Below are 25,810 nucleotides of genomic sequence, written 5' to 3' on the forward strand. Positions count from 1 at the left end.
CCTGCATGAATATAGCCAAATTAGGAAAGCCCTCCTGTAAGAGCTGTGTTCAAAACCACACGTATTGCTGGTTTATTTTTTAATCTACATGACTGAATCTATTTTTGACTACAAATGGGATGACTCATTTGATCACGACCAGTGAAAAAATTTAGTGTGTGTGTCACCGTAAAATACTTCATAGAGTTGATGCAGTATTTCCTTTCCTTCCTACTTCAATCCTGTATCTCTGTAAATCAACCGCAGGCAAAAGCAGCCCATACAAAAATTTAGGTTATCTTATTCAGTATTTAAGGGAAAAGGAGCTGTTGGGATTCAACTGGCCTTTGTCTGCCTTTTTGATTAGTTTCTTCCATTTATTTTCTCGTCATTTCCCTTTGATTACTCTGCTCTGACTGAGGATCCAGGAGATGAAAATTTATTCAAAAATATTTCAACCAAATCTGTAGCTTTACTACAGCATTCACGGAAAGGGGGAAACACTTAACTGAAAGCAGCTGCAGAGCCGTATTTTCTACTTAATTTGTCCTTTTATGTTTGTACAAAAGAGAAAAACTGAAAATTAGCCAAGAACGCGGTAGCACAGGGCAGTTTGCAGTGATCCCTTTGAGCACAGCTCCAGCTCTTCCTGCAGCACACAGACCTGCTCCCAGAGGGGCCGGGGTGCTGCTGGGGGTCCCAGGGCTGGCTGCAGCCTCACCGACCCCCGAGCAGAAATATTCATCAGCCCTGGCCATTTCTGTGTGCATGGGCCGGATTTCCAGGTGGGTTAATGAGGAGCCATTGAAGGAGCTCTTTGGAATGGGCACTGCCCATCAGCCCTGGCCATTTCTGTGTGCGTGGGCCGGATTTCCAGGTGGGTTAATGAGGAGCCATTGAAGGAGCTCTCTGAATTGGGCACTGCTGGGGGGATGTGCCCGGGAGCCCCGGGGCTCCTCGGCTCCGGAGCCTGCAGCGTCCTGGCAGTTCTGCGGGCGGGGCTGGGCTGCCCTGGGTGTGCCCCTCGCTCTGCCCCGTGCCGCTGTCACTTGCCTGGTTTCTTTGTGCCATCACTAACTACAGCTGCTCCAGATGTGGTTTCATTGCAAAGGAAGCGTCTGGAAGGGCTTTAACTCCAATTCCAGCGCTGGGTTCTGCTGCTGGCAAGCCTTGGCTGCACAGGGAGCGCCCAGAGCTGCTCAGCTCCTGCAGCTCTGCAACTGCTGCTCAAATCCCACCCAGCACAGCCCCAGCCGGAGCTGGCACGTCCACCTGGGACATCTCCCTGCCCGCTGATTCTCCAGCATGCACCAAAAACCTTCCCCCACGCTTGTCCAAGCCTGGCAGACCCTGGGCACCTCTTACTGTGGGACCCGTGAGAGCCCCACGCAAGCTGCTGCTGCTGTAAAGGCAACAAAGAGAAGCTTTTATTTCTCACTCTAACATTTCTATTTTTCCAGAGGTGCCAGTGGATTGGAGGGTGAACACACCACCTCTCCAACCACACTGCACAAACTGCTAGTGTATTCAATTTCTCCACCTCTATGAAGGAATGTAAAACAATACGTTATTTACAGAAAGTCGTGTGAGAAAGTTTTCTGCAAGGATGTAAACTCAGAAGGCTCTAGAAAATTTCAAAAATCAGGGTGACATCGACCTGCCACAGTGTCCCCAGGGTGGGTGGCAGCACGGCAGTGCCACTGCTCCTGCTGGGTGCTGGCCGGACAGCCTGGGCCTCGTGGCGCCCTGCGGTCCCTTGGTGAGTTCTTTCCTATGTCCCAGGGCAGTGTGAGCCCTGGGAAAGGGAGATAGTGTCACCCCATTGCCATGCCAAACCTTTCCCGGGCCTGCCAAGCCCTCCGGGAGCCTGAAAAACAATATCCCTGCGCCGTTTGTTCTCCCTGCTCAATCCCAAACGCCTCTGCAAGGTCAGGTTCAAAAGCCCTCCCGGGGGCACTTTATCCCTCCAGAATTTCTCCTCTGCCATTGCTTTTTAGCCCAGATTTTTTTTGAGGACATTCAAATACCTCTTCTAAAAATGTCCATTTATTCAGGGGTACATTCCTGCTCTGCAGAGGCGTTGCTAGCTGCTGGATCCCAGAGGCACAGCTGGATCCCAGAGGCACAGCTGGATCCCAGAGGCACTGTGGGATCCCAGAGGCACTGTGGGATCCCAGAGGCACAGCTGGATCCAGAGGCACAGCTGGATCCCAGAGGCACAGCGGGATATCCAGCTCCATATGACCCCGGGATGTCGCCTTCCCCGTTCCCCTCCGGCGGGAAATTCCGGCCGTTTGTACCACACGGCAGGAATTCAGCAGCGGCACTTTGGGATTTTCGGCCGGAGCGCAGCTCTGAGGAGCCGGCTGGGCTCCACGCTGGGGCCGTGCCCCCGAGCACAGATCCCAGCTGCAGCTGCTGCATGCTGCTGGATGCTGCTGCGTGCTGCTGGATGATGCTGCATGCTGCTGGATGATGCTGGATGCTGCTGGATGCTGCTGCATGCTGCTGGATGCTGCTGGATGCTGCTGCGTGCTGCTGGATGCTGCTGGATGCTGCTGGATGCTGCTGTGTGCTGCTGGATGCTGCTGGATGCTGCTGTGTGCTGCTGCATGCTGCTGGATGCTGCTGCGTGCTGCCGCTCGCTGCCACTCCAGGCTTGTCCTGGGCTCGGGCAGGTGAAGAGGGAGAAGGTGGGCTGGGATCAGAGGGAACGGGCAGCAGGGCAGCGAGCGGGGAGCGTGGGGCGCTCTCCCCTCACCTGCACAAAGGCCCTTTGTGCTGCAGCCCGGCCCCAGCGGGAGCAGGAGCGATGTTTGCTGCAGCCGGCAGCAATGTTTGCTAAGGCAGTAAAGACCTCACCAATGCTGGGGAAAAAAAACCAAAATACAAAAGGCAGTAGATTGTCGTTCGGTGCTCAGCATCGTTGAAATAACAAGAGAAACACGGTCTGGGGCCGTTTCTCCTGCTAAAACCATCCCGTGTCTGTCCGCCGTGAGGAACGGCGGCACATTCCTGCTCCTGTCTGACTCGGAAATCATTCCCGGGCTCCGGCAGCGCCTGCCAGGGGAGGGACAGAGGGACAGAGAGGGACAGAGGGACAGGGGACAGGGGGACAAGAGAGGGACAGGGGACAGGGGGACAGAGAGGGACAGGGGACAGAGGGACAGGGGGACAGAGGGACAGGGGGACAGAGGGACAGAGGGACAGGGGGACAGAGAGGGACAGGGGGACAGAGGGACAGGGGGACACAGGGACAGGGGGACACAGGGACAGTGGGACTGCAGGACAGAGTGACAGCCCCAGGCCAGCCACAACAGGCAGCCTGGCTGCAGAGCTGACAGCTCGCCCTACCCCAGCCAGAGGCTGCGCAGTTTTGGGTACCCCAAAGCTGCAGCCCCATCTCTCCCCCCGCAGCCCTTCCTGGCACTGCTGCGTTGGGGCAGGAACATTTACCAATACCAAGCTTCTTGTCCTCTTTTTCAAGCCGCAGGGACTGTGCTGTCCGAGCACAGAATCCCAGAATGGTTTGATTATTGAACAGGAAGACCTTTACTTGGTTCCATCCTCCCTGGCGTGGGCAGGGGCTCCTTTCACTGTCCCAGGTTATTCTAAGCCCCGTCCAGCCTGGCCTTGGCCACTGCCAGGGATTCAGGGGCAGCCACAGCTGCTCTGGCACCCTGTGCCAGGGCTGCCACCCTGCCAGGGAACAATTCCTCCACAGTGTCCCATCTCCCCATGCCCTCTCTGAGACCATTTTCCCCATCCCTATCCCTGTCCCTGTCCCTGTCCCTATCCCTATCCCTATCCCTGTCCCTATCCATCTGAAACATAAACTTTAAGGAATTTAGAGATTTTAGAGGAGCTAAGATTTTAGTTAGAGATAAGCCTTACTAGAGTTAATGAAAATAAATGAGTAGGCCTTGATGAAGTTGAGAGTTAGTAGTTAACTAATAATGGATTGCTTGTCAGCACAATGTAGAGTTAGCTGGGTTTATAATGAAGAATACACAAACTGACAAATAGCTTTTAGGAACATAAAACAATTGTGGCCTCCTCTGTTCTGAAACCAACTGAAGACAAGGAATGGGAGTTCTACCAAGAGTTCATTTGTCATATTTGCATTGAAAAGGTAGAAAGGTCAGAACGAGGAAGACTTCATTGACTGCCTCATTTTGGGACCACCAACCCATTTCAAGGAACAAACTTCATGCTGAATAGCTTTCGAGGTGATTAGCATAGGAAGCGAGGAATGGGATGTACCCAAATGATGAATATGTGTTTGTATTTGGGGTGTTCAATACTTGGATGGATAAAAGGCTGTGTAATCACTCGGAAGGCGCGGTGTGGTTTGGGAGCTGTCCCGCGCGCAGTGAACACACACGGTTTCTAACTCTACATGCTGGGGAGTTTCTGTCCGTCACGGCTGGCTATCGGTACCAGACCGATGTCCCGAGTTCTTCGGTCATTCATGTCCCGGTCCCGGTCCCGGTCCCGGTCCAGTCCCCTGGCCGTGTCCCGTAGCCCCGCCCACGCCCGCGCTCCCCCGCGCGCCATTGGCCAGGGAAGTTTTGGGGCGGCGCCGGATTGGCCGAGAGCGGCCCGCGGCCGCCGCGCGCGCCAATGAAAGGCGGCGCCCGGGCAGCGCGAGCGGCGGCGGCGCGGGAGCGGCGGAGCGCGCGGAGGTGAGAGCGGGAGCGAGGGGGGACCGGGGACCGGGGACCGGGGTACGGGGTACGGGGTACGGTCCGACCCGACCCGACCCGACCCGACCCAGGGACAGCGGGAGCGATCCCGAGCCCCCTGCCGGGACAGCGCGATCGGTCCCGGGACACAGCGGGAGCGATCCCGGTCCCTGTCCCCATCCCTGTCCCGGGCCACAGCAGGAGCGATCCCGGTCCCTGTCCCGGGACAGTCCCCGGGCACACAGCGAGAGCGATCCCGGTCCCTGTCCCCATCCCTGTCCCGGGCCACAGCAGGAGCGATCCCGGTCCCTGTCCCCATCCCTGTCCCGGGCCACAGCAGGAGCGATCCCGGTCCCTGTCCCGGGACAGTCCCCGGGCACACAGCGGGAGCGATCCCGGTCCCTGCCCCCATCCCTGTCCCGGGGCACAGCGTGAGCGATCCCGGTCCCGGTCCCTGTCCCGGCATACAGCGGGAGCGATCCCGGTCCCTGTCCCGGCACACAGCGGGAGCGATCCCGGTCCCTGTCCCGGTCCCTGTCCCGGCACACAGCGGGAGCGATCCCGGTCCCGGGACAGTCCCCGGGCACGCAGCGGGAGCGATCCCGGTCCCGGTCCCTGTCCCGGCACACAGCGGGAGCGATCCCGGTCCCTGTCCCGGCACACAGCGGGAGCGATCCCGGTCCCTGTCCCGGCACACAGCGGGAGCGATCCCGGTCCCTGTCCCGGTCCCCGTTCCGGGGGTGCCCGGCAGGGCCGGGCGCGCCCCGGGCCGCGCAGGGCTGGGGCAGCCGGGGTTCATTCTCCCGGTTTCGCTGCCTGCCCTGCCGGCGGCACTGAGCCGCAGTCCCGGAGCGCTGCGTGCCGCTCCGTGCTCGTTTCCGTGCCAGTCACCCCGCCGAGCTCCTGCTGGCAGAGCAGCTGTTTGCGGTCTGGATTAACGCGGGTACGGCACAGCTGTGGCAGCTGCACCCGGAGGGACGGAGGGAGCCGCTTGTCCCCTTCTGGACCCTCTGGAGAGCTTTGCTCCCAGAAATGCCGGCTGTGCCCACAGTGCCCGGGAGCCCCAGGCGCTGCTGCCACCGCTCTGAGCTCCGTGGAGCATCCTGGCTGCCGCATCCAAGCCTGTGGAATGGCAGCAGCTGCTCTCGTGACCTTCCTCTCTGCACCTTTGTCCCCGCATGGTTCGGGGATGAGTTCAGCGCCCCATGTCAGCCCGGCGTGATCCCATCTCCCTGGGACCGCCCTGCGGCACCTCAGACCCTGCCCTGGGGGTTGCTTCCCTCTGCCGTGGAGGTTTTTGGCAGTGCTGGCCTCGGGGACCCTCCGCCTGCCAGGATGGGCAGGCCAGCCCGGCTGCAGCCGAGGTTGTCCCGCCGGGTTTGAGCTGGGCCACTGCTGGGTCCAGGGAGAGCTGTGCCCGCTTTCACTGCGAGCTGGCTGCCCTGGCAGGGTCCAGGGAGAGCTGTGCCCACTTTCACTGCGAGCTGGCTGCCCTGGCAGGGTCCAGGGAGAGCTGTGCCCGCTTTCACTGCGAGCTGGCTGCCCTGGCAGGGTCCAGGGAGAGCTGTGCCCACTTTCACTGCGAGCTGGCTGCCCTGGCAGGGTCCAGGGAGAGCTGTGCCCACTTTCACTGCGAGCTGGCTGCCCTGGCAGGGTCCAGGGAGAGCTGTGCCCGCTTTCACTGCGAGCTGGCTGCCCTGGCAGGGTCGCTGGGCACAGGCTGGTGTTTGGCAGCAGGAGCTCTGGGTGGGTGACCCACAGATGCTGGGCTGTGCTCTCAGCATCCCCCTGCCCGCTCTCCTGAGATACACGGTGCTTTGAGGTGGGACCGAGGCACTCGGGATTCTTCCTTCCCTGCTGGCTGCCCACCGTGGGGACGCTGGCAGCGCTGCTGACCCGAGCAGGCACCCCGGTGTGGCACCACGGGGTGGCCGTGTCCCGGCAGGAGTGGCCAGGGTTTGGTGGGACCCGCTGGTGTGTTACCCCAGACTCGGAGCAGTGTGTCCTCTCCCTGAGGCCCCTGCTTCTGGCACCTCAGGCATGTCCACGGGGCCTGGCTGCTGTGGGGAGGGCACCTTTGGGTGCCCGCTGGAGCCCTCGGGGAGCTCCTGGCAGGCGCTGCCTGGGGATGGACCCCACAGGAGTGAAAGCGGAGCCTTTTTCACGAGGCTGTGTGCTGGGCTGAGGTCAGCTGGCCCTGCTGCAGCAGCTCCATCCCTGCCTCCTCTGGAGAAGGGGGCTCTGAGCAGGGCTGAGCTCTGCCAGCAGCCCCAGGCTGGGGGTCCCTTGGGGGAGTGCAGGAGCAGGGCTGGGTTTGGGCAGCAGGCAGGGCTGAGCAAATTCCTGCTGTGGGATAAGCCCTGGCGAAGCTCTTCCTGCACTGGAGCCATCTCCCAGGAGCTTCTCAAGCATCATCTGCAGGGCATGCAGCAGGGAGGGTCACAGTGCACCCCAAAAAGCCTTGTGACTGCAGAAAGCATCAGAGACTTCCCAAAATGTGCGGCTGGACGCTCAGCTCCCACGGGGGGAAGGGCAAAGGAGTAGATGTCACCTCTAATGTCACTCAAATGGAGGCAGGAGCACAGACTCTGCAGTGGAAGGGGCAGCCCTGCTGGGGGACCCTGCCAGGGTTGCTGTGGGCAGGGGGAGGCCCAGGCTCTGCACAGCTCTGCTGCCCAGTGCCTGTCTCCTCTCACCTGAACACTGCGGGATGAAAAAGGACATGCCAGCTGGTTTGTACTTCAAAAGGGATACGAAATGACATAATGAAAACAAGGAAAAAGAATAACACAGGCCTTGTATCAGTGTCTGAATAATCAACATCCTAGCATAAACGGGTGTCTCTGCAGTAGACGGCTGTTTAATTTCCTGAATCCTAAGACGGGCACTTTTTCTGGGCATGGTGTGGAATACTGTCAAATTTTAATTTAGCTTGGCAGTGTCACACAGCCAGTCTGAGCAAGTCGGGGAAGGCAAGTCTGGAACTCATTAGAGCTTGTTGCGAGGCCCCGAAAATTTGATTTTCAATCACTGTTGGGTTTAATTATTGTTGATGTCTTGCCTAGAGTATTCTGGGATTCTTTCTGAGGAAATTAAAGCAGCATGAGTGGGACAGCATTCTGTTTGGCACGGGGCTTGTTTAGATTAAATTCAGAGCGGAGAGCTGAAGCTCAAGGCAGGGAGAAGGCGATGGCTGGCACGGCGCGAGCGCTGGAGCGGGCCCAGCTGGCCAGGCAGGCCTGGCCTTGTGTGCTGTTCTCACCAAACTCCGTCCTTCTTGTCAGAACAAAATAACCCACGGAGCTAAAAGCACCCATCAAAGCCAAGGTAAAGTTTACTCCGTTAGTACAAATTTTGGTTCTTTAGCTTTTTCTTTCTTTGGTTGTTCAGCGTGGGATTGCAAACACCCGAAGCATCCTGCAGGGCAGCAGAGAAGTGCTGCTGTTGCAAGGGTAAATGGTGCCAGGGGCTGGGCTGGGGGCCTTGGTGCCTCCGGGAGAGGCAGGAGCTCCCTGTTCATCAGCAAATCCTGGGTGCTGGAGGAGCCCTCCGCAGGGGTCTGCAGATGTGCACGGGAGTGCTGGTTGAGGCTGGCAGCTCACATTGGTCAAGTCCAAAACCGTGGAGCTTTCCAAAGCTTTTCGCCCCAGCTGGAGACTCAGTCACTCGTGGTTTCATAGGCTGGGTGCCAGAGGACAGCCCCTGGCACCAAACCTCAAGGTGTGCAGGGGCCTGGGCTGAGCCCCGAGCTGTTCCACAGCCTGGCAGGTGCCTGGCTGTCACAGCAGGGACCTTTTGTCACAGGGACACCTGGCTCCGTGGGAAGGAAGCTCAGCTCCAGGTGATGGGGGCTCTGTGGGACACACCTGAGAAGCCTCTGCCGTGTCCCAGAGCTCCGTGAGCAGTGTGGGGATGAAGATGAGGATGAGGACTGGCGCCCGAGTCCCTCGGAGGTGCTGCTGCTGTGTTGTGTGACCCCGTGAGGGCTGCAGAAACCAGAACCCAGCTTGCTCTCGGCTCTCGGAGCTGGGCCACGAGACTGAGCAGTTCCATCCCGGGAGTTTGGGTTTGGCCCCTGCAGCTCTCGTGCTCCTCACCTGGGCTCTGGCAGAAGCTCCGTTTCATGATGGAGCTGGCAGTGGCTCTGCAGAGCACCCCTGCAGCACGAGGAGCTTGGTCCCAGGGCTGGGACAGGCACACATGGCTGGGACTGCCCTCAGGGCACTGCTCCCTGCTGGCAGAGCCTGTCCTTGTGCTGGAGCCCAGGGGAGGAAGCAAATGTGCATCCCAATGGAGAAACCTGCTCTGGGCAAGTGTTTGTAGCCATGGAACCATAAAGCAGCACAGGGGTTAAAGACCTTATTTTGGGACTTGGACTCAGAGCTGAGCAGAGTCCAGTGAAATGCAATTTAGAAATTACAAAATCCCTCTGGTCCTGCAGAGAGGCAGTGTCTGGAGTGTTTGTTTAGGCTGGGGTTTTTCTCCTTTTTTTAAAGAAGGAAATACTGTATTTCAGTTATCCAGGAAAGACAGTACTCAGATGTGCCATCTTGGAGCTACTGTTCCATTTAGAGATGGGGCTCAGAGAAAGGGGGATATTTCCAGGCAGCTGTTTGCAATTCTGGAGGAGCTGGGGCTCCCTAATGGTGGCACCAGCCCGATTCCCCACACTTGTGCCATCTCACCTGCTGCCAGCACTGGCTCCATGGCTTGGTTACATCACATGGGCACAGGAAGGTAAATTCTCTCCAAGGCATCCTGATATTGCCTGTGCCCTGCCAGTATTTGGGGTGGCACAGTCCCTCAGCTTCTGCCTTGGCTTCAGGCTTCACCAGCCACAAGAATCACCTGGACTTGCTCGTGTGCTCCTCTGGAGACTGCAAATGTGCTGCTGAAAACCACCTCACTTCATTTTCCACCTTGTGCTGAGCTTGTGAAGCTCAGAGGCTGCAGTGCAGGAAGGGTGAGGGACAGGGATGGGGGGCCCAGGCATGGCCCTGCCCTCGTGCCACCTTCAGTTTCCTCCTCTTTCCTCCACTAAAGATCCTCCTCCTACTGCTGAGCAGATATTTAGTCCTAAATCCGTTGTTATATGGAGATTTGATGGAAGCAGCTCCATCGGTGCATCCTGTCAGTGTTCTGAGGGACATTCCCAGTGTCCCCCATTCCCAGTGGCATCCAGAGCCTTCTCCTCGTGTGGGAGATGGGAAGGACCCAGCTGGTTCTGGGCAGGTAACTGGAGATCACCCCGAGACCCTTACCTGAGTGCTCTGGAACTCAGCAGATCTGCTGTTTCATTAAGTCTGGGGGGGGTTCTCCTCCCATTCCAGACACTTCCTCACGTCCTGGTTTGGATTTATAATTAAGTCCAAGTATCTGAAGCACTGTCTGGCTTATGAAAAGAATCTGATTTTTCAGCATTTGCCCTTCTCTTATCATTAATTCACACATTGTTAGTGAAGAAAGGAATGCTGCCAGCTATGTGCTCTTGGAAGAGGGAGCTGTTTGCAGAGGCCCTGGTTGTTGGAGCTCTGTCATCCTGTGGGTTGGGATCTGGCAGTTCCATTGAAATAGTTTCCTCCACTATCAGTGCCTTTACCTGCTCTTTATTGCTAAAATAAAAGGCAGCAAACTTCTTACTCTGCAAGGTTTAATACAATAAGTGCTTCCAGTATTGCAGATGGTATCAACCCATTCATTGATGCCTTAAATAAATCCAACAGAGGGAATTTGGGATGAAAGACAGCCTTTTGTAAGGGAATTCTTTTCCTGTGAGTGTGGTAATTGGGATAACGCTTGCTTGGAATCTGGCAGGGAAACAAATTGCTTGCAGGTCATGATTACAATGGATGTTTTCTATGAAAATGAGAAGAAAATAAATCAAAACATCCCTTTGCTGTTCTCAGAACTGCAGTAGTGAATGTGTTTATTCGTTAGTGCACTTCTAAGGGCATTGCTCGCCTTGCTCAGAATTATTCCCCTTGCAGCTGCTGTCAAGGAGCCTCTCCTGCAATCCAGAGCAGCCCCAGGTGTCCTGCCCCAGCTGAGCCCTCCTGCAGGAGGTTTGGGGGACGTTTTCGGCTGTTCTGTGCCAGGACTGGGAGCTGGTTCCTGAGCTGGACCTCACCAGACATTAGGGGCACTCAAGGAGGATGCTGAACTTTAAGGTCCCTTGCAACCCAAACCATTCTGTTTGCTGGGCATCAGCAGAGAAGGAAGAGGGCACCAAATGGCCAATATGTGAACTGGAGCATGCAGCACTGCCTTGTGTGTAACCCCTTGCACCCTGCAGCTCCTGGAGATCCACAGGGAACTTGGAGCTAGCCCCAGATCCTTAAGGAATTTTGAGCTAGCCCCAGATCCTTAAGGAAGTTTGAGCTAGCCCCAAATCCCTAAGGAAGTTTGAGCTTGCCCACTGTTATTATGCAAGCATAGCTCTATTATAGTCAAATAATGACAACAAATGATCTGCTATCCATCCCTGACCCTCAGCAATTGTGCTGAGCAGCCTGGTCCCACCCATGTGAATGTTGTGTGGCTTTTCCCTGTTCCTTTGTTCACAGCCCTAGTTCAGAGTTAGCTGTAAATCTTCAATACTCATTGCAGCTGGAGGAACCCCCAAAGGGTTCTGGAGGTCCCTCAGCCTCCCTGGAGCTCTCTCCTGCCATGGCTGGCATTAAGGTAGGGTAGCTGATGCTGCAGGGAAGGGTTTGGATGGAGCCTGCCATGGCCACTGGGGAGCCCTGGCTGTGGGGAGAGGTGAAACGAGGACCTCAGCTCTGAAGGGCTGTTGTGAACTTGGAGTAACATTTTGGAAACCAGCTTTTCCTCTTCCCTCCCTAAAAAGGAGGGGAAAACATACTTGAGGTAGTTACGTGTCTCCAGCACCGTTTTCGGTCTCCAAATAGGGTGTTGTGCAATAAATGCTTTTGGGATCCAGAAGCCTCTGTGGAAGCAGGAGGGCTCCCTTTGCCAGTCCCTCATAGGCCTGTGGCTGTGCCACTGTGTCCCCAAAGCCCCTCTGGGGTCTGGAGAGCCACGGGGGGCTCAGGCAGCAGAGCCAGGAGGGACAAGTGCCATGGCACACCCATCACCCTGCCCGTGGCTCTGCCCCACTGATGGACAAGTGCCATGGCACACCCATCACCCTGCCCATGGACCTGCCCTGCTGGGTGTGTGCTCTGCTGGCACCGAGCACAGCACTCGGAGAGAGGAGTCCTGCCTGTGCCCTGCTGCCCCTGGCAGGACAGGAGTGTGCTGGGAGTGTGCTGGGCTGGGAGTGTGCTGGGTCCTCCATGGTCCTGGACTAACCCCCACACTGGCCAAGTTTCCTGAAACTCTGAACGTGATTTCAGGCCTGAGTTCTCCAGGTCCTGCTGCCCCTGAGGACAGCCCCTGGCACCAAACCCAGCTGTCACACTGCTTTCACTGCAGCCTTTGCAAAGGGTCCTTGGCCAGGGTGTGCTGGGCTGACAGAAGGTGACAGAACAGAGGCACTGTGGAGTCTCAGCTGGGCAGCAAACAGAGCAGGCTGCGGGGCTGGAACCTGACCTAGCAGAGCTCCTGGCCAGGGCTCCACCTCGCCAGACCTGCCAGGGGAGCCCCGTGCTCCTTTGCAGAGGAGTCCTCGAGCTCTGAACCAAGCTGGTTTGGGCTCTTTCCTTGTCACTTGTCACTCCAGGCTCTCCATTTTGCAGCTGCTCAGGACCAGTGGCCCTGCCTTTGGCCGGCGTATCAGCAAACCATGGCATTGCTGCTGTGCTCCTGACACTGCTCAGCAATGCTTTTGTGGGTAGAACAGCCTCGATTTCCTATCATTTCACTACCCAAGAATTTCCTCTGCCCTGACTTGCTTTCAGTCTTCCAGCAGCAAGAATGCTGTGAGGCACAGAAAGCCAGAACAGAAATGTTGCAAGGAGTGTCTATCTAGTCCTGGTGAGCAGGATTTGCTTTTCTTCAGCCAGTTTGTTGACACAGGCCTGGTTTTGGGGGTTTGGTGCTTTTGTAAAGCATTACAAATGCCTCCAAACCCTTTATCTTAAGGTGATGCCAAAGTTCAGCTGCACTTCTCAGATGGGCTTGGGCATAGGTGGAGCCTGGGATAGTCAGAGCATTTGTTTCACATTATCTTACCGGGTTTGGGGTTTTTGCAGCGTCTTGCATAATTTTTGCAAAGAAATCTCCTTTTATGCCGATGTGAGGAGCTGGAGCAGAGCGTGAGGAGAAGCTCCGTGCCTGGGCAGGACGTGCAGTGACCGGGCACTGGCGCCTGCACAGGGCTGGGAGTGAGAGTGGCTCAGCTCTCCTCTGCTCCTGGAGGAGTGAGGAATGACTGTGTGCTCCAGACAGCCTGCCCGGGCTCTCAGAGCCTCGAGGAGCTGCTGGCCTGAGGGTCTGAGCGTGCTGGGCACCCTCTGGGGCTGTGAGCTCCTGCACTGCCACTGCCACGGGCTCCCGGTGCCAGCTTGTCCAGGGAGGCTCCTGTGCTGCTGACCACACTTGTCCCTGTGCCCTTCCCCTCGAGTCAATGAGCCTTTTCCAAACGAGTTTATTTAATCCAGACGTTTGTGTTTGAGATATATCACCACTTGCAGTCTCTTGCTGTCTCCCAGCTCCTGTTTGATGTCTAAGATCAGAGCCAGCTAAACCCCAGCAGTTCGTGGTACCTGGCATGTGGCTCCAGAACTGGCAGGGCTGTGAGTGGTCTGTGGGACTCCTCAGTGTCTGTATCTGTCCTGGACAGCTGGCACATGGCTGAAGAACCAAAAACATCCTCTGTTTGGATAGTAGAGGCAGAGGGGACTATCTGGCCATGTGAAGGCAATTTTTTAGCTGTATTTTTATGAATACTGGGGGTGAGAGGTCTTTTCATTGGCTTCAAAATATTGGACAAACTGCAGATAAAAATTGAGATGAAAATCCCAGGTGAAAGATGAGGCAGAAAGAAGACAGCAGTCCTGGGGCAAAGGGAGCTGAAAGAGACCACTTCCTACAGCTCGGGTGGGTTTCTCCAGGATGAGCAGCCTTGCTGGGCCCAGCACTGTCCTTGCTTCCCTCAGCTCGTTTTTCCAGGGAACAAGCTTGTCTTTCAGGCAGGGGCCTGACAGCTCCTGTATAAACATCCAGGCTGAGATAAATTCAGCGTCTGCTGGTGTCACCTTGCCCTGGTGCCTCCTGCAGCACTTTGTTTTTGTCTCCCGCCGTACTCTGCTGTGTTGCTCACGCTCAGAAAGCCATGTTTGATAAATTCATGGGGCTGGCAGTCAATAGGTTTGTTTTCCAAAGATATGGGCTCCTGGTGTGGGTTTTTGCTCATCTTTGATCTGCTGGGAGGTTGTTGGGATGTCTCTGCAGCAATGATCACCAAGGATGGGTGACTTTTGTCTCTTTCCAGTGAGCAGCAAAAATGCAGCACAACCACTGCCCTCCATGTCACTCCAGCACCACCTCTGCTCCCCAGAGCATTTCCCCGCTGTATTTCCTGTTCACTATGGAAACCTCCCACAAAGTCCAGTGCCAGGGGCATGGAAACCTCCCACATTCCTGAAATACACTTGGAGAAAGACCACAGAGGTCCAAGGTGCAGTGAAGCAGGTTTAGCATCAGTGCACCTCCACATTCCAGCCTGACTTTGTGACTTGCACAGATCCATGTGCAGCACATGAACTCCATGAACTGGACCCAAACGAGACCTGAGGTCTCTGTGGATGAGGTGAAGGTGGCTGCCCAGTGTGTGAGCATGTTCCCTGGGCTTGATGTGCCAGCCCCTCCATCTTCCCTCACTTTGAAGGGCAAACCTTCGCCCAAGCATCCTTAAATAAACTTGTGGCAGGGTTGCATGGACATGGTCAAATGGCATTGGGAGATCTGAGGTTTCAGGGGACACAAGGGATGGCTGAATCACTTGTGAAGGGCAGCGTGCACTCTCAGGGCTGTCTCAGGGAGCCCCTGAGGACAAAGCCTCCCCAGCTCGGTGTCCTGCTCTTTTGCAGATGTCGGGGAGCCAGCCACAGGTGGGAAGAGGCGTGCCCTGCTTGCGCTGCAGAGGGCTGTGCACGGGCTTCGAGCCTCACTCCTGGAGGTAACGTTGGTCCTGTCCTGCACCCCGACTGAAATGTGCCTGGTGACACAACATCTCCTTATTTGATACTTCACTTCCAGTTTTCCTGCTAAAACCACCAACTGGGGTAAATAGCCCCTGATGGCAGCAGCTGGTGGGAGCACACCAGGACAGTGCCCGGCTCAGGGCAGCAAAGGGGCTGTCAAATGCAATGCAGCCACCCAGCTGTCACTGATTAAAAGAGAATTAGTGCCCTCTGAGCTGCCTCACAAACACTGGCCTCCTCTGTGCTCCTGGGGAGCTCCCCAGGGTGCTGGGCCCGTGGTGGTGGGGCAGGGAGGCTGTGCTCCAGCTGTGCTGCTGCAGCTGGAATGCCTTGGATGCCTTCAGCTCCCACTTGTGATACCTCAGCTGTGTGAAACCCAAACTTTAAAGACTCATTTGGTGAAAGCACAGCCATTTTTTAATTGACTCCATTAAAGGCTAGTTGGACTCATTCTTACTCCGAGATCCTGCTGAAATCCTCGGGGTTGTGTCAGAGTTACTTTGCCCCTTTTGCTATCAGTATTTGAAGGCAGTGCTGGCCATCAGAGTGTCCTTAGACACTTGTCTGTGTGATTTGTACCTATTATCATTCCAATTACAGTCAATTAAGCATCAGTTCCTTCCAGCAGTCACTTTTTTAACTGCATGTAAAGATTCTTCATAGGCAAGGCTGGTGCTGGTGTGTTGGAATCTGTGAGGAGACTAATCTCCAATCTCATGATGCTTGAAGGGGTTTCCAGGCTTCAGGGCCAGCAGCAGCTCCCCGTGGGCCAGAGGCAGCAGATTTTGCAGTGCCAGGAAAGGGGGAACGGCTTCCCACTGCCAGAGGGCAGGGATGGGTGGGATACTGGGAAGGAATCCTTCCCTGGCAGGGTGGGCAGCCCTGGCACAGGTGCCCAGAGCAGCTGGGGCTGCCCCTGGATGTGCTCAAGGCCAGGTTGGACACTGGGACTGGAGCTCCTGGGGCAGTGGGAGGTGTCCCTGCCATGCAGGGTGGCACTGGGTGGGATTTGGGGTCTCTCCCAACCCAACCCGCCCGCTCCATCCTGAGCCTTTGCCCATGCCATGAGGCCAGGCCATGTGTGCCCCGGGGAGAGGCTGGCACGCCACGGCCCGGCTCACAGCCCGGGCTGCTCTCTTGGGCACAGGAAGATCTGCAAGTCGTGCAAGTGCAGCCAGGAGGAGCACGGCCTGAGCTCGGAGCTGGACGATGACCGCAAGATCGGCCGCCTGCTCTCGGACTCCAGGTACGCCACGCTCACGGCCCGGCTCAAGGGCGGCGACGGCGTCCGCGTCTACAAGAGGAACCGCATGATCGTCACCAACCCCAACATCTCGGGCAAGGACCCCACCTTCGACACCATCACCTACGAGTGGGCTCCCCCCGGCCTCACCCAGAAGCTGGTAAGGGGCTGGGAGCAGAGCTCTGCTCAGACAAAGCTCTCGGGGCAAGGCAGGCAACCAGGTTTGCCTCAGGAGCAGAATGTGCCGAGCACTCGGTGCTTTGGAGAACTGTAAATAAGCAGAGTAGGTAGGAGAGGGGGATGGAATGCCTTTGGGTTTTATAGGTTTGTTTACATTTCTAGGAGAAGTCTTAATGGATTTTACAACTAGAAAGCTTTTAGTCTTTTGGTAAAGCCCATCTGCAGTAAAAGCACGGCTGAGGAGAGATCCATCCCTGCTGTCCCACAGCCCTGTGCAGCCCATGCCTGCTCCAAAGCTCCAGGCTGGATGTAAGAACAACTCCTCCAGGCCTTCTGGTGTGCCTGGGCTGGGCAGGCAGGGGAGCAGGAAGGAGTTTGGCTTCTGGGGAGCACATGGGGCTGGTGGACAGCAGGGTGCTTCAGGGCTCCTCCTCTCCTGCTCGCAGAGAGCATCCCTGTGCTACTGGAGGAGTCCTCGCCTGGGGAGTGGGCTCAGAGGCCCCGTTCCCAGGGTCTCCCACAGTCCCTCTGATGAAAAGCAGCAGCCCATCCCTGTTCCAGCAGCCTGGAGCAGCTTTCTGCCCCAGGAGCAGGGGTGGAAGGGCTCCTGGTGCCCGGGGTGCCAGCCTGGCGAGAGCTGAGCTCAGTGCCCGAGAGCTCCTGCCCGCAGCTCCTGCCTGCGTGGGCACAGCTCTGCCCGCTGCTGCTGCTGCTGCCAGAACACTCTCATCTCCAGCTCTGGAGCGGGGATTTCTTCCTTACAGCTCAAGCATAATCTGGTCCAAATAAAAACAACGTTATAAAGACAGCTCAGGGTAAAAAGGTGAGATAGGGAGTGCAATCCTGTTCTGAGGGCTGGATCCAAAACCAAGCCCCCAGCCCAGCTCCACCTCCCTCCCATGCCTGGTTTCCATCTGGACCAGCTGTGTGGGAAGGGGTGGAAGTGGTTTTCAGCATGTGCAAGTCTGAGCCAGCAGAGCACTTCTTGGGGGAAAGCATTTAGCTGGCTTTTCACTGTGCTGTGGTATGAAACCCTTCTGTATTCCACTGCCAGGCAGTGAAAGCTTCTGCTCCTCCAATGAAACAAATAGCTGAAAGCTGTTGATGCAAATCAACAGAAAAACTGCTGAAAATGCAACCAGAGACCTTTTTAAAGAAGAATTTGGGATACGGGTGTAAAAGTGTAGCCACAGCCCCCAGAGCCAGAGTTGTTAATTTGGCTTAAAAGTCAGTTGTCCTGGTGGCCTTGGACAGGCTGGGTGGGAGGTGAGCTGTGTGCTGGGGATGCTTCAATTGAGGTCCTTCCCTTCCCTTCCCTTCCCTTCCCTTCCCTTCCCTTCCCTTCCCTTCCCTTCCCTTCCCTTCCCTTCCCTTCCCTTCCCTTCCCTTCCCTTCCCTTCCCTTCCCTTCCCTTCCCGTCCCGTCCCCAGCCCAGTCCCACCCTCCTGCTAGGGGAGGTTTATGAAAGTTTTTGATCTCTTTATAGTGCCTGGACAGGCTGGAATATATCTTGGTTCAAGTAAACAACAAGCAGGAGCTTTGGAGACAACCTTGATAAATTCTGGCTTGCAGATCAGCTTGACAAACTTTGAGAAGTGCTGGATGTCAGCCACTCTCGGGACAGTTTCAAAGGGATTTGGGCCAAAAAGCTGTTAGTGCACAACTGCCTCTCTCCAGTGGTTTCCTCCTGGAGGCAGGCTGGAAACTTGGGATGGCTTTTAACCTTGTTTTGCTGAAGTGGATGGTCAATAATAGGAGGAAGTTCAGAGCATGCTCTTGTTAAGCTGTGCCTGCAGAAATCATGAAGCAGGTACTTAGGTCCTTAGGGACAGTGAAAAGAACAGATGATAAAATAGCCCCAAGATCCAGTAGGGAACAATGAAAACTAAAATGCTCTCCCTCCAAATTACCTGCACTCAGTGAAGCATGGGCCATAGCAACAAGTGATAGCAGCAGATGTAGCAACTTTTTCTTAGTCTTCATGGCAGTTTTTGGTTTCAGGCTGGATTTTTTTCCCCCGTAATCTTTTCTTGGGACACATTTTTATTGACATCTGCAATTATAACTTCAAGCATTCCCTTGGTCAGGGAGTGGAATCTCACTGAAACCTGCCCCTGAGCAGGCTTTGAGTAAGCCTTTTAAAAAGCCTTGAGGCTTTGCTTTCCTCCCTCTCAGCACAGACACTTAGTGCTGGGAATGGAGATCCTGGAGGTGGAGCAGACCAGGAGGCTCCAGGTGCCCGTGCTGGCCCCTTGCTCTGGTGGAAATGTTCATTAGTCTTGGCACATCAGTGGATTGAGGATTCCCCCCTGAGATCCCAGCACGTTGCTGCTCTGCTGGAGCTGGTGCTGCCCTGGTGCTCCTGCTCACACAGCATCACTTCAGTTGTTTCCTGTCCACCTGTGGGGCAGCGCCTGTGTGAGCCCGGGAGGAGCAGGCAGGGAATTCTTGTCTCTTTCTCCTGCCATTCCTCTTAGGATTCCTCACGTCTGTGGAAGCCATTTGTGCACCAGATCACTGCCCAGCATCCACCGCCCTCCAAGCAGCTCTTCCCCAGCACCCCTTTGTCCCACAGGGCAACAGCCTCCACGAAACTGGGCATCAAGCCTGCCTTTGTACAGGGGCACGGTGTACCGTGCTGATGTCTGATATCCTGGGGTGCAGGGATTTAAGTGGCACCCCAAGACGTGGGGAACAAACCCTGCTCCCATTGAATCATTATCTGCTGCTGTTCCAAATTTCCTGTCAGGAATTCCGCCCGGCAGCACTGCTCTCTGGCCCAGAGGAGCCAAGGTGGAAGGGACTTGGAAGTTTTTCCTGACGTGCTGAAGAGTTCAGTGCTGTGCAAGGATTTCTGTGTTGAAAAGCCCAGCCTGAAGCAGCCCATGTGCCACAAACAGTTAAATCTCTTTGCGGAGTTCTTTAAGATCGAGTTCTCAAGTGCTGACCCAGTAAGAAGCAAATCTAATGCAGCTGGATGCTGGTCTAAGGGAATGGCAGGGAGCCAACTGGCTGCCCTGTCACTCCTCACACTACAATAGGAAAATGCCGGAGTGGGAAACTCCCTTCCCTTCCTCCCGGCCAGCAGAAGTTAACTGTGCAGCCCCCGTGGCCACTGACCCAGCCCGAGACTCAGAGGGGTTTGCTCTGCTCCTGAGGTCATGGCCAGTTAAGTCAGAGACTTCATTTCGGGCAGTTTCTGGGCATTTCTTTTCTGTGTCACAGGGCATCAGTGACCAAACACTTCCCCTTGCTGTGAAACCAGCAGTCAGGTGGAACTGGTGGCTGTCAGTATCCCAGACCCAACTGCTACCTGAATTTTCCCTGTATGATGATTTCATTAACTGATAAAGGATGGTCTTTCCCAGTGAGCTGCTGTGCACACAGCCCCACGGGGCTCTGGGGTGCTCCGTGTGGCCACTGCCTCACTCCCTGCAGCTCTCCCTGGCCCAGCACAAGGCAATAGAGCTGCTCGGGGGTTTGATGTTTATGGGTTTTTAGTCTTTTCAGCAGCTGTGTTATCAAGTTTCATGGAAAAGTGTCATGGTAGTGCCAGCGAGGGGGGGTGTGCTGGGATTTCTGTGCAAAGCAGGTCTGTCTCTGCTGCTTTCCTTTCCTGGGCAAACCGGGGCTTGTTTTTAAAAAACAAACAAACAAAAACTAATCTAAAACACCATGAAAACACCCAGTCTGTTTTCTGAGGATGAAAGGATTTATAACAGCCTGGCTACCACTGGCATCTAAGCCAGTTCAGCCTTTTGCTTCTGCACTGTGGGTGCAAACGCTCCAGAAGGAGAAGGGAGGGGACAAGCGTGTTTTCTGCTGCTCCGCGGCACAAGTGGAGCATCACCATGCCAGGCCATGCCAGGCTGTGCCAACCATGCCAGGCCGTGCCAGGCCGTGCCAACCATGCCAGGCCGTGCCAGGCTGTCTCCCTGCCACATGGGTGTCTCCCGTGCAGGCCATGCAGTACATGGAGCTGGTCCCCAAGGAGCTGCAGCCGGTGGCGGGCACGGACGGCGCCGTCCATCGCCGGCGGCGGCTGGCGCGGCAGCTCCCGCTGCACGACCAGGACCCGGCGCAGTGCCGCGGCCTCGCCGAGGGCGAGCAGCAGCTCATGCACGAGTTCGTGAAGAAGTACAAGGCCGAGGCCCTGGGCGTCGGGGAGGTGGCGCTGCCAGGCCAGGGCGGCGGCGGGAAGGAGGAGGAGAAGTCCCAGGACAAGAGCATCGAGCCCGGCAGAGCCCCCGAGTCGCCCAATGGGGCCCTGGAGAGCGCGGCCGGGCACTACGTGAGTCTGGGATGGGATGGGATGGGATGGGATGGGATGGGATGGGATGGGATGGGATGGGATGGGATGGGATGGGATGGGATGGGGTGGGATGGGGTGGGGTGGGGTGGGGTGGGGTGGGATCAATGGGATGCGATGCGATGCGATGCGATGATGCGATGGGAGCACTAAGGCTGCTCCAGGCTCAGGCAGCCACTGGGAGTAGGTTTGGTCTCAACTCAAAGGGCAAAAATTCACAGCAGGCAGGGTGGTCTGTGCCTTGTCCTGCTGCCAGGGCATTCTCCATGCCTGCTGCAGGTGCTCGGCACATCACGATGCTCTGGAGCAGCGCTGTGAGAGCCTGGAGGGCCCCTCTGCTCCAGCCAGCCCTGCTGAGCACAAGGGTCCATCTGGCAGGGCTGATGAGGGGCATTCGCCTCTTCTTAATGTCCCTTTCTCCATAACAAAGGCCCTGCTGAGCCACCAAGGTCAGGGAATTCTCACTGTGGGAACTGGTTTGAGCTCTGGGTTCTTGGCAGCTCTGAAAGTTTGGGCATAACATGTCCCTGGATGATAAGGGCAGCATTTCCATTGAAAGCTGAACCTGATGATCTTGGAGGTCTTTTCCAACCTTTACCGTTCTGTGCTGCAAGTCAGTATTTCCAGGTAGGCTTCTTACCCAGAAAGAGCACAGATGACAGGAGGTGAAGGCTCTGTCCAGTTAACCCAGAGCTGTGAACATGGAGATCATGTTCCCAGGGCTGTAATCGCTCTGGGAAATGTGAGCAGCTGCCCTGGGTCCCTGGGCATGCAAACACATTTCCACAGAGAAATGGCTGAGATTCCTCAACACCCTTTTAGATTTATGTTCCCCCAGTGCTGGCTGGAGTGGCTGCTGAGCAGATGCTTATCATAAAATACGGTGAGTGGAAATACCTTGTCCTGGTCCTTGTGAGGGTGACTTGCAGCAGAGGATTTGAAGCTGAAAAAGCAAATGGTGTCCAAGTGTTTTTAAGAGGAGATTCTTTCCTGCCATTCCTGCACTGAGGTTGTTCATGAAAGAGCAGTTTTCATTTTCAGTCCATATTGGGTAATGTCTCCCCTCTGCCCACGGTATGTTACTTCAGACTTTGAATCCAATGACACAGTAAGGATTTTCGCTATTGCAACAAAACACTGGATTTTAAGATAAAAAATAGCCAAAAAAGGAAGGTTTCCTTTAAACATATCAATAAGTCATCCTAGCAATGAAGGTTTACTTAAACAGCGAGTTTGTCCTTCCAAATAAATAAATACATAACTGTGATGTTATTCTCCTTACTTTGAAGCATCATTTCTCTCAAGGCACCAGCTGAAAAATGGAAGAGTTTCACAGCAGTGGCAGACCCACGGGGACAGCCATCCTGGGCAGCCAGGGCATGGCAGATCCACGGGGACAGCCACCCTGGGCAGCCAAGGCATGGCAGATCCACGGGGACAGCCACCCCGGGCAGCCAGGGCATGGCAGATCCACGGAGACAGCCACCCTGGGCAGCCAGGGCATGGCAGAGCCACGGGGACAGCCACCCTGGGCAGCCAAGGCATGGCAGATCCACGGGGACAGCCACCCTGCATAGCCAGGGCATGGCAGATCCACGGGGACAGCCATCCTGGGCAGCCAGGGCATGGCAGAGCCACGGGGACAGCCACCCTGCACAGCCAGGGCATGGCAGAGCCACGGGGACAGCCATCCTGGGCAGCCAGGGCATGGCAGATCCACAGGGACAGCCATCCTGGGCAGCCAGGGAATGGCAGAGCCAGGAAGGCCTGGGGCCACTAGCCCTGCTGAGCCCGCCTGCCTCCACATCCCTGCTGCATGTCTGTCCAGGAGAGGAGAGCTCTCCACAGAATCCTGACCCCCATGGGAGCGCCTCTGCTCTTACGAGATTTGATTCCTGCCCTGGAATCACATCAAATCCTGAGGCGCTTGATCCAGATGAATCATTGTTCCCGAAAGCTTGAGGCCAGCAATGCAGGGAGGGCTCAGAGTGCCAGTGGTGTCCCAGAGCTCCTTCCCTGGGGCTGGCACTGCAGAGCAGGAGCTGGGCATGAGCAGCATGGGCAGGCTTAAGAGAACAGGACATTTCTTTGGCCAGCATCTCTGGCAATTCAGCTAACAAAGTCTTCACTCCTCTGCCTGCATGATGGAGATGTAGAAGGAGCACCAAGCTGTAATCCTACCTCAAATTTGAAGGATCACCTCTTTCTAGTGTGTAAATAGCAGGATATGGAGGTTATACAATGCTTGGGAAAAGCCCTGTGAATAGATTTTCCCTGTGAATATTTTCCATAGAAAGAAACAGCAAAATAAGTTGTTTTTTTAACAGTTCTTGCTGGCAAGAAACTCGAGTTCGGGGTTGGAAACTGCTGTGTTTGTTCTTGTTTTAGATCCTGCAAGATAAGCAGGGCTGGGCTGCTGGGTCTGTGGCTTCCCAGGGCTGGCAGAGCAGAGCAGAGCAGGGTCTGGCTCTGGGGCTGACCCCAAATCTGGGGGCCGAGGGAAAGGCCTCGGCTGGGTGTGATGGGCACAGACCCCTGGGTGGCCTCTGTCGTTCTGCCCTCGGGGGCTCTGCCAGCTGCTCATGCTGCGCTCCCCAGCCAGACCAGACACGGCACGGCTGTGCTGGTGCCAGCCTCCCGTCACCGGCTGGGGCTGGCAGTGCTCAGAGAGGTCTGGAGCCCTCCGTGGTGCCAGGAGCAGGGTCAGCACGGCCCCTTCCAGCTGCACAGAGCAGCCAGGATGCACTCTGTGTCTCGCTGCCTCTGCTCCTCAGCCCAGGTCCCTGGGGACACGGGCAGTGCCCAGCAGCGTGGCACAACGCGCCAGGCTGCCAGGGCAGGCACTGAAACCCCCTGAGGCAGGGAGCAGGCTATGGGGAAATGTCTGGGGTGCAGGAGATGGGTGACCCCTCAGACAGAGACACCTGGGGGTGCAGGAGATGGGTGACCCCTCAGAGAGAGCCACCTGTGGGTGCAGGATAATTTGTGACCCCTCAGAGAGAGCCACCTGCAGAGCTGCTGTGGCCTCCCCTGGGTGACAGGAGGGAGGAGGGCAAGGAAACTCAGCTGGTGCAAAGAACAGTGTGCCAGCACTCCGGTGTGAGCCGGGCAAGGAGCTGGCAGGGCTGGGAATTTCCCTTTTCTAGCCCTGCCCCATCCCTGTGGCCTCCTGCAGCTCAGGCACTGTGAGTTTATTGCTGCTGAGAAATCCTGGCTTTGTGTCTCCTCTCCTCTTGGGCGAGTGGAAGGAGCCTCTGCCCATGGCAGGGGTCAGAACTGGGTGATCTTTAAGGTGCCTTCCAGCCCAAACCCTTGTGTGGTTCTGTTATTACTGGTTGAGTGAAATGGGGGGTTTGTAAGCTGGATCTGATCACAGGGCCATTCCCAGCCCTGACCCCGTGCCACTGGAGCGTGCTGCAGGGGGACACGGCCGTGCCAGCGCTCTGATGGGCACAGCAGTGTCACCACAGCCCTGTGACACACAGGCTGCTCCCAGCTTCGGTGGGAATTGGAGAACATCCTGCCAGCCTCTGAGGGAGCTTTAAGGCTGGCTCTTCACTAAAATTGCAGCACTGCTCTGCAGGCACAGATAAAGAGCAGACCTAGTTGGTCTGGTGCGTAATGTGCATGGATGCCATTAATCTTGAGATTAACCACGTCTAATTCTAGCTCTTTGGGCTGTGACAAATAGAAAACACTTGCTGAAATCTGTGGAGTGACAACTGAGTTAGGCACAGACAGAAAACAGTGAGAAAATACCAAAGTTCCTGCTCTCTTTTCAAACTTACATCTTTGACGTGCTGCACTCGTGCACTGTAGGAATTCTTAACTTTTCCTTCCTCCTTTGGATGTTGGCGGCGGGGTTAGTGTGGGAGGGGTCCCCAGGGCCGCTCAGGATGAGGCACCCGCCCCGTGCCAGGCGCTGAGCGCTTCTCTCCCCGCAGCGCTGCGAGAGCTGCGGGCAGCCGGTGCCCGGGGACTGTCCCGTGGTGTACGCCGAGCGCGCCGGCTACGCCCGGCTCTGGCACCCGGCCTGCTTCGTCTGCTGCCGCTGCGCCGAGCCCCTCGTGGACCTCATCTACTTCTGGAGGAGCGGGGCTGCCTGGTGCGGGCGCCACTACTGCGAGAGCCTCCGGCCCCGCTGCGCTGGCTGCGACGAGGTGGGCACCGGCCGGGAGCTGAGAGCCCTGTGCCAGGGCACTGAGTGACCAGAGTCCCTCCTGTGCCACGGCACAGAGTGACCAGAGCCCTGTGACACCCCTGTGCTAGGGCACAAAGTGACCAGAGCCCTGTGACCCCCTGTGCCAGGGCACAGAGTGACCAGAGCCCTGTGAAACCCCTGTGCCAGGGTGGGCAGTGACCAGAGTCCCTCCTGAGCCAGGGTGGGCAGTGACCAGAGCCCTGTGATCCCCCCTGTGCCAGGGTGGGCAGTGACCAGAGCCCTGTGATCCCCCCTGTGCCAGGGTGAGGACCAGCTGCAGACCCTCTGATGCCCTCTGTGCTGAGTGGGAACCAGCAGCAGCCCTCTGCTCCTGCCGGTGCCAGCCTCAGTCAGGGTTTCTGAGCAGCCTGGGCTGCTGGAAGGTGGGGGGTGTCCCTGCCCATGGCAGGGGGTGGGACAAGGTGACCTTTGCAGGTCCCTTCCAACCCGAACCATCCTGGCATTATTCTGTGTACCCATTCCTGATGGGCTTGTGGCAGGTGTGGGGTGGTTCTCCCTTCTCCTGCCACGCTCCAGCTCGGTGAGGTGGTGGAAATAAGCAGTTTGTCTGTCTGTCTGTCTGTCTGTCTCTCTGTCCCGCAGATCATCTTCTCGGAGGACTTCCAGCAGGTGGAAGGGCTGGCCTGGCACAACAAGCACTTTGCCTGCCTGGAGTGTGAGGAGCTGCTGACGGGCAAACCCTTCACCCTGGCCAACGCCAGCTTGCTGTGCACCACCTGCAGCCAGAGCAGGGTCTGAGCCGGGCTCCCACGGCTCCCCGGGCTCCCACCAGGACTGGGGGCGTTTGGAAGTACAGGAGAAGGGGAAGGTTAAAAAATTGAAGAGTCTGACTATTCACTTGCAAGCAGCTGCCTGTGAGGAAGGTATTTCCTGGGGGTCCCCTGGGATCTGCCAGGAGCCCTCGTGCCCACGGGTGGGAGGTGCACGGGGTACCTGGCCAGGAGGAACTGGAAAGGAGGGGCTGGGCTGGGCTGGGCTGGTTTTTATCAAGTCTGTCCGACCTTCTTATGACTAAGATCTTGCAATAGTCGTTTGGAAATAACACATCTCAACAGTAACTTCTGCCATACTAAACCTACAGTTGTG

At 56.5% G+C, this 25,810-nt stretch overlaps 1 protein-coding gene across 1 annotated transcript; it reads left to right on the forward strand.

The window, feature by feature from the left end:
* Positions 1-4,623: 4,623 nt before the first annotated feature.
* LMCD1 (LIM and cysteine rich domains 1) lies at positions 4,624-25,810 on the forward strand. The gene is made up of 6 exons (XM_021548318.3): positions 4,624-4,664; positions 14,657-14,745; positions 15,918-16,173; positions 20,155-20,484; positions 24,447-24,662; positions 25,307-25,810. The coding sequence occupies exons 2-6, from the start codon at positions 14,657-14,659 to the stop codon at positions 25,460-25,462; spliced, it is 1,047 nt and encodes a 348-aa protein (XP_021403993.2). The 5' UTR covers positions 4,624-4,664; the 3' UTR covers positions 25,463-25,810.

The sequence above is a fragment of the Lonchura striata genome, chromosome 12, assembly GCF_046129695.1.
Source record: "Lonchura striata isolate bLonStr1 chromosome 12, bLonStr1.mat, whole genome shotgun sequence".
Taxonomy (NCBI): domain Eukaryota; kingdom Metazoa; phylum Chordata; class Aves; order Passeriformes; family Estrildidae; genus Lonchura; species Lonchura striata.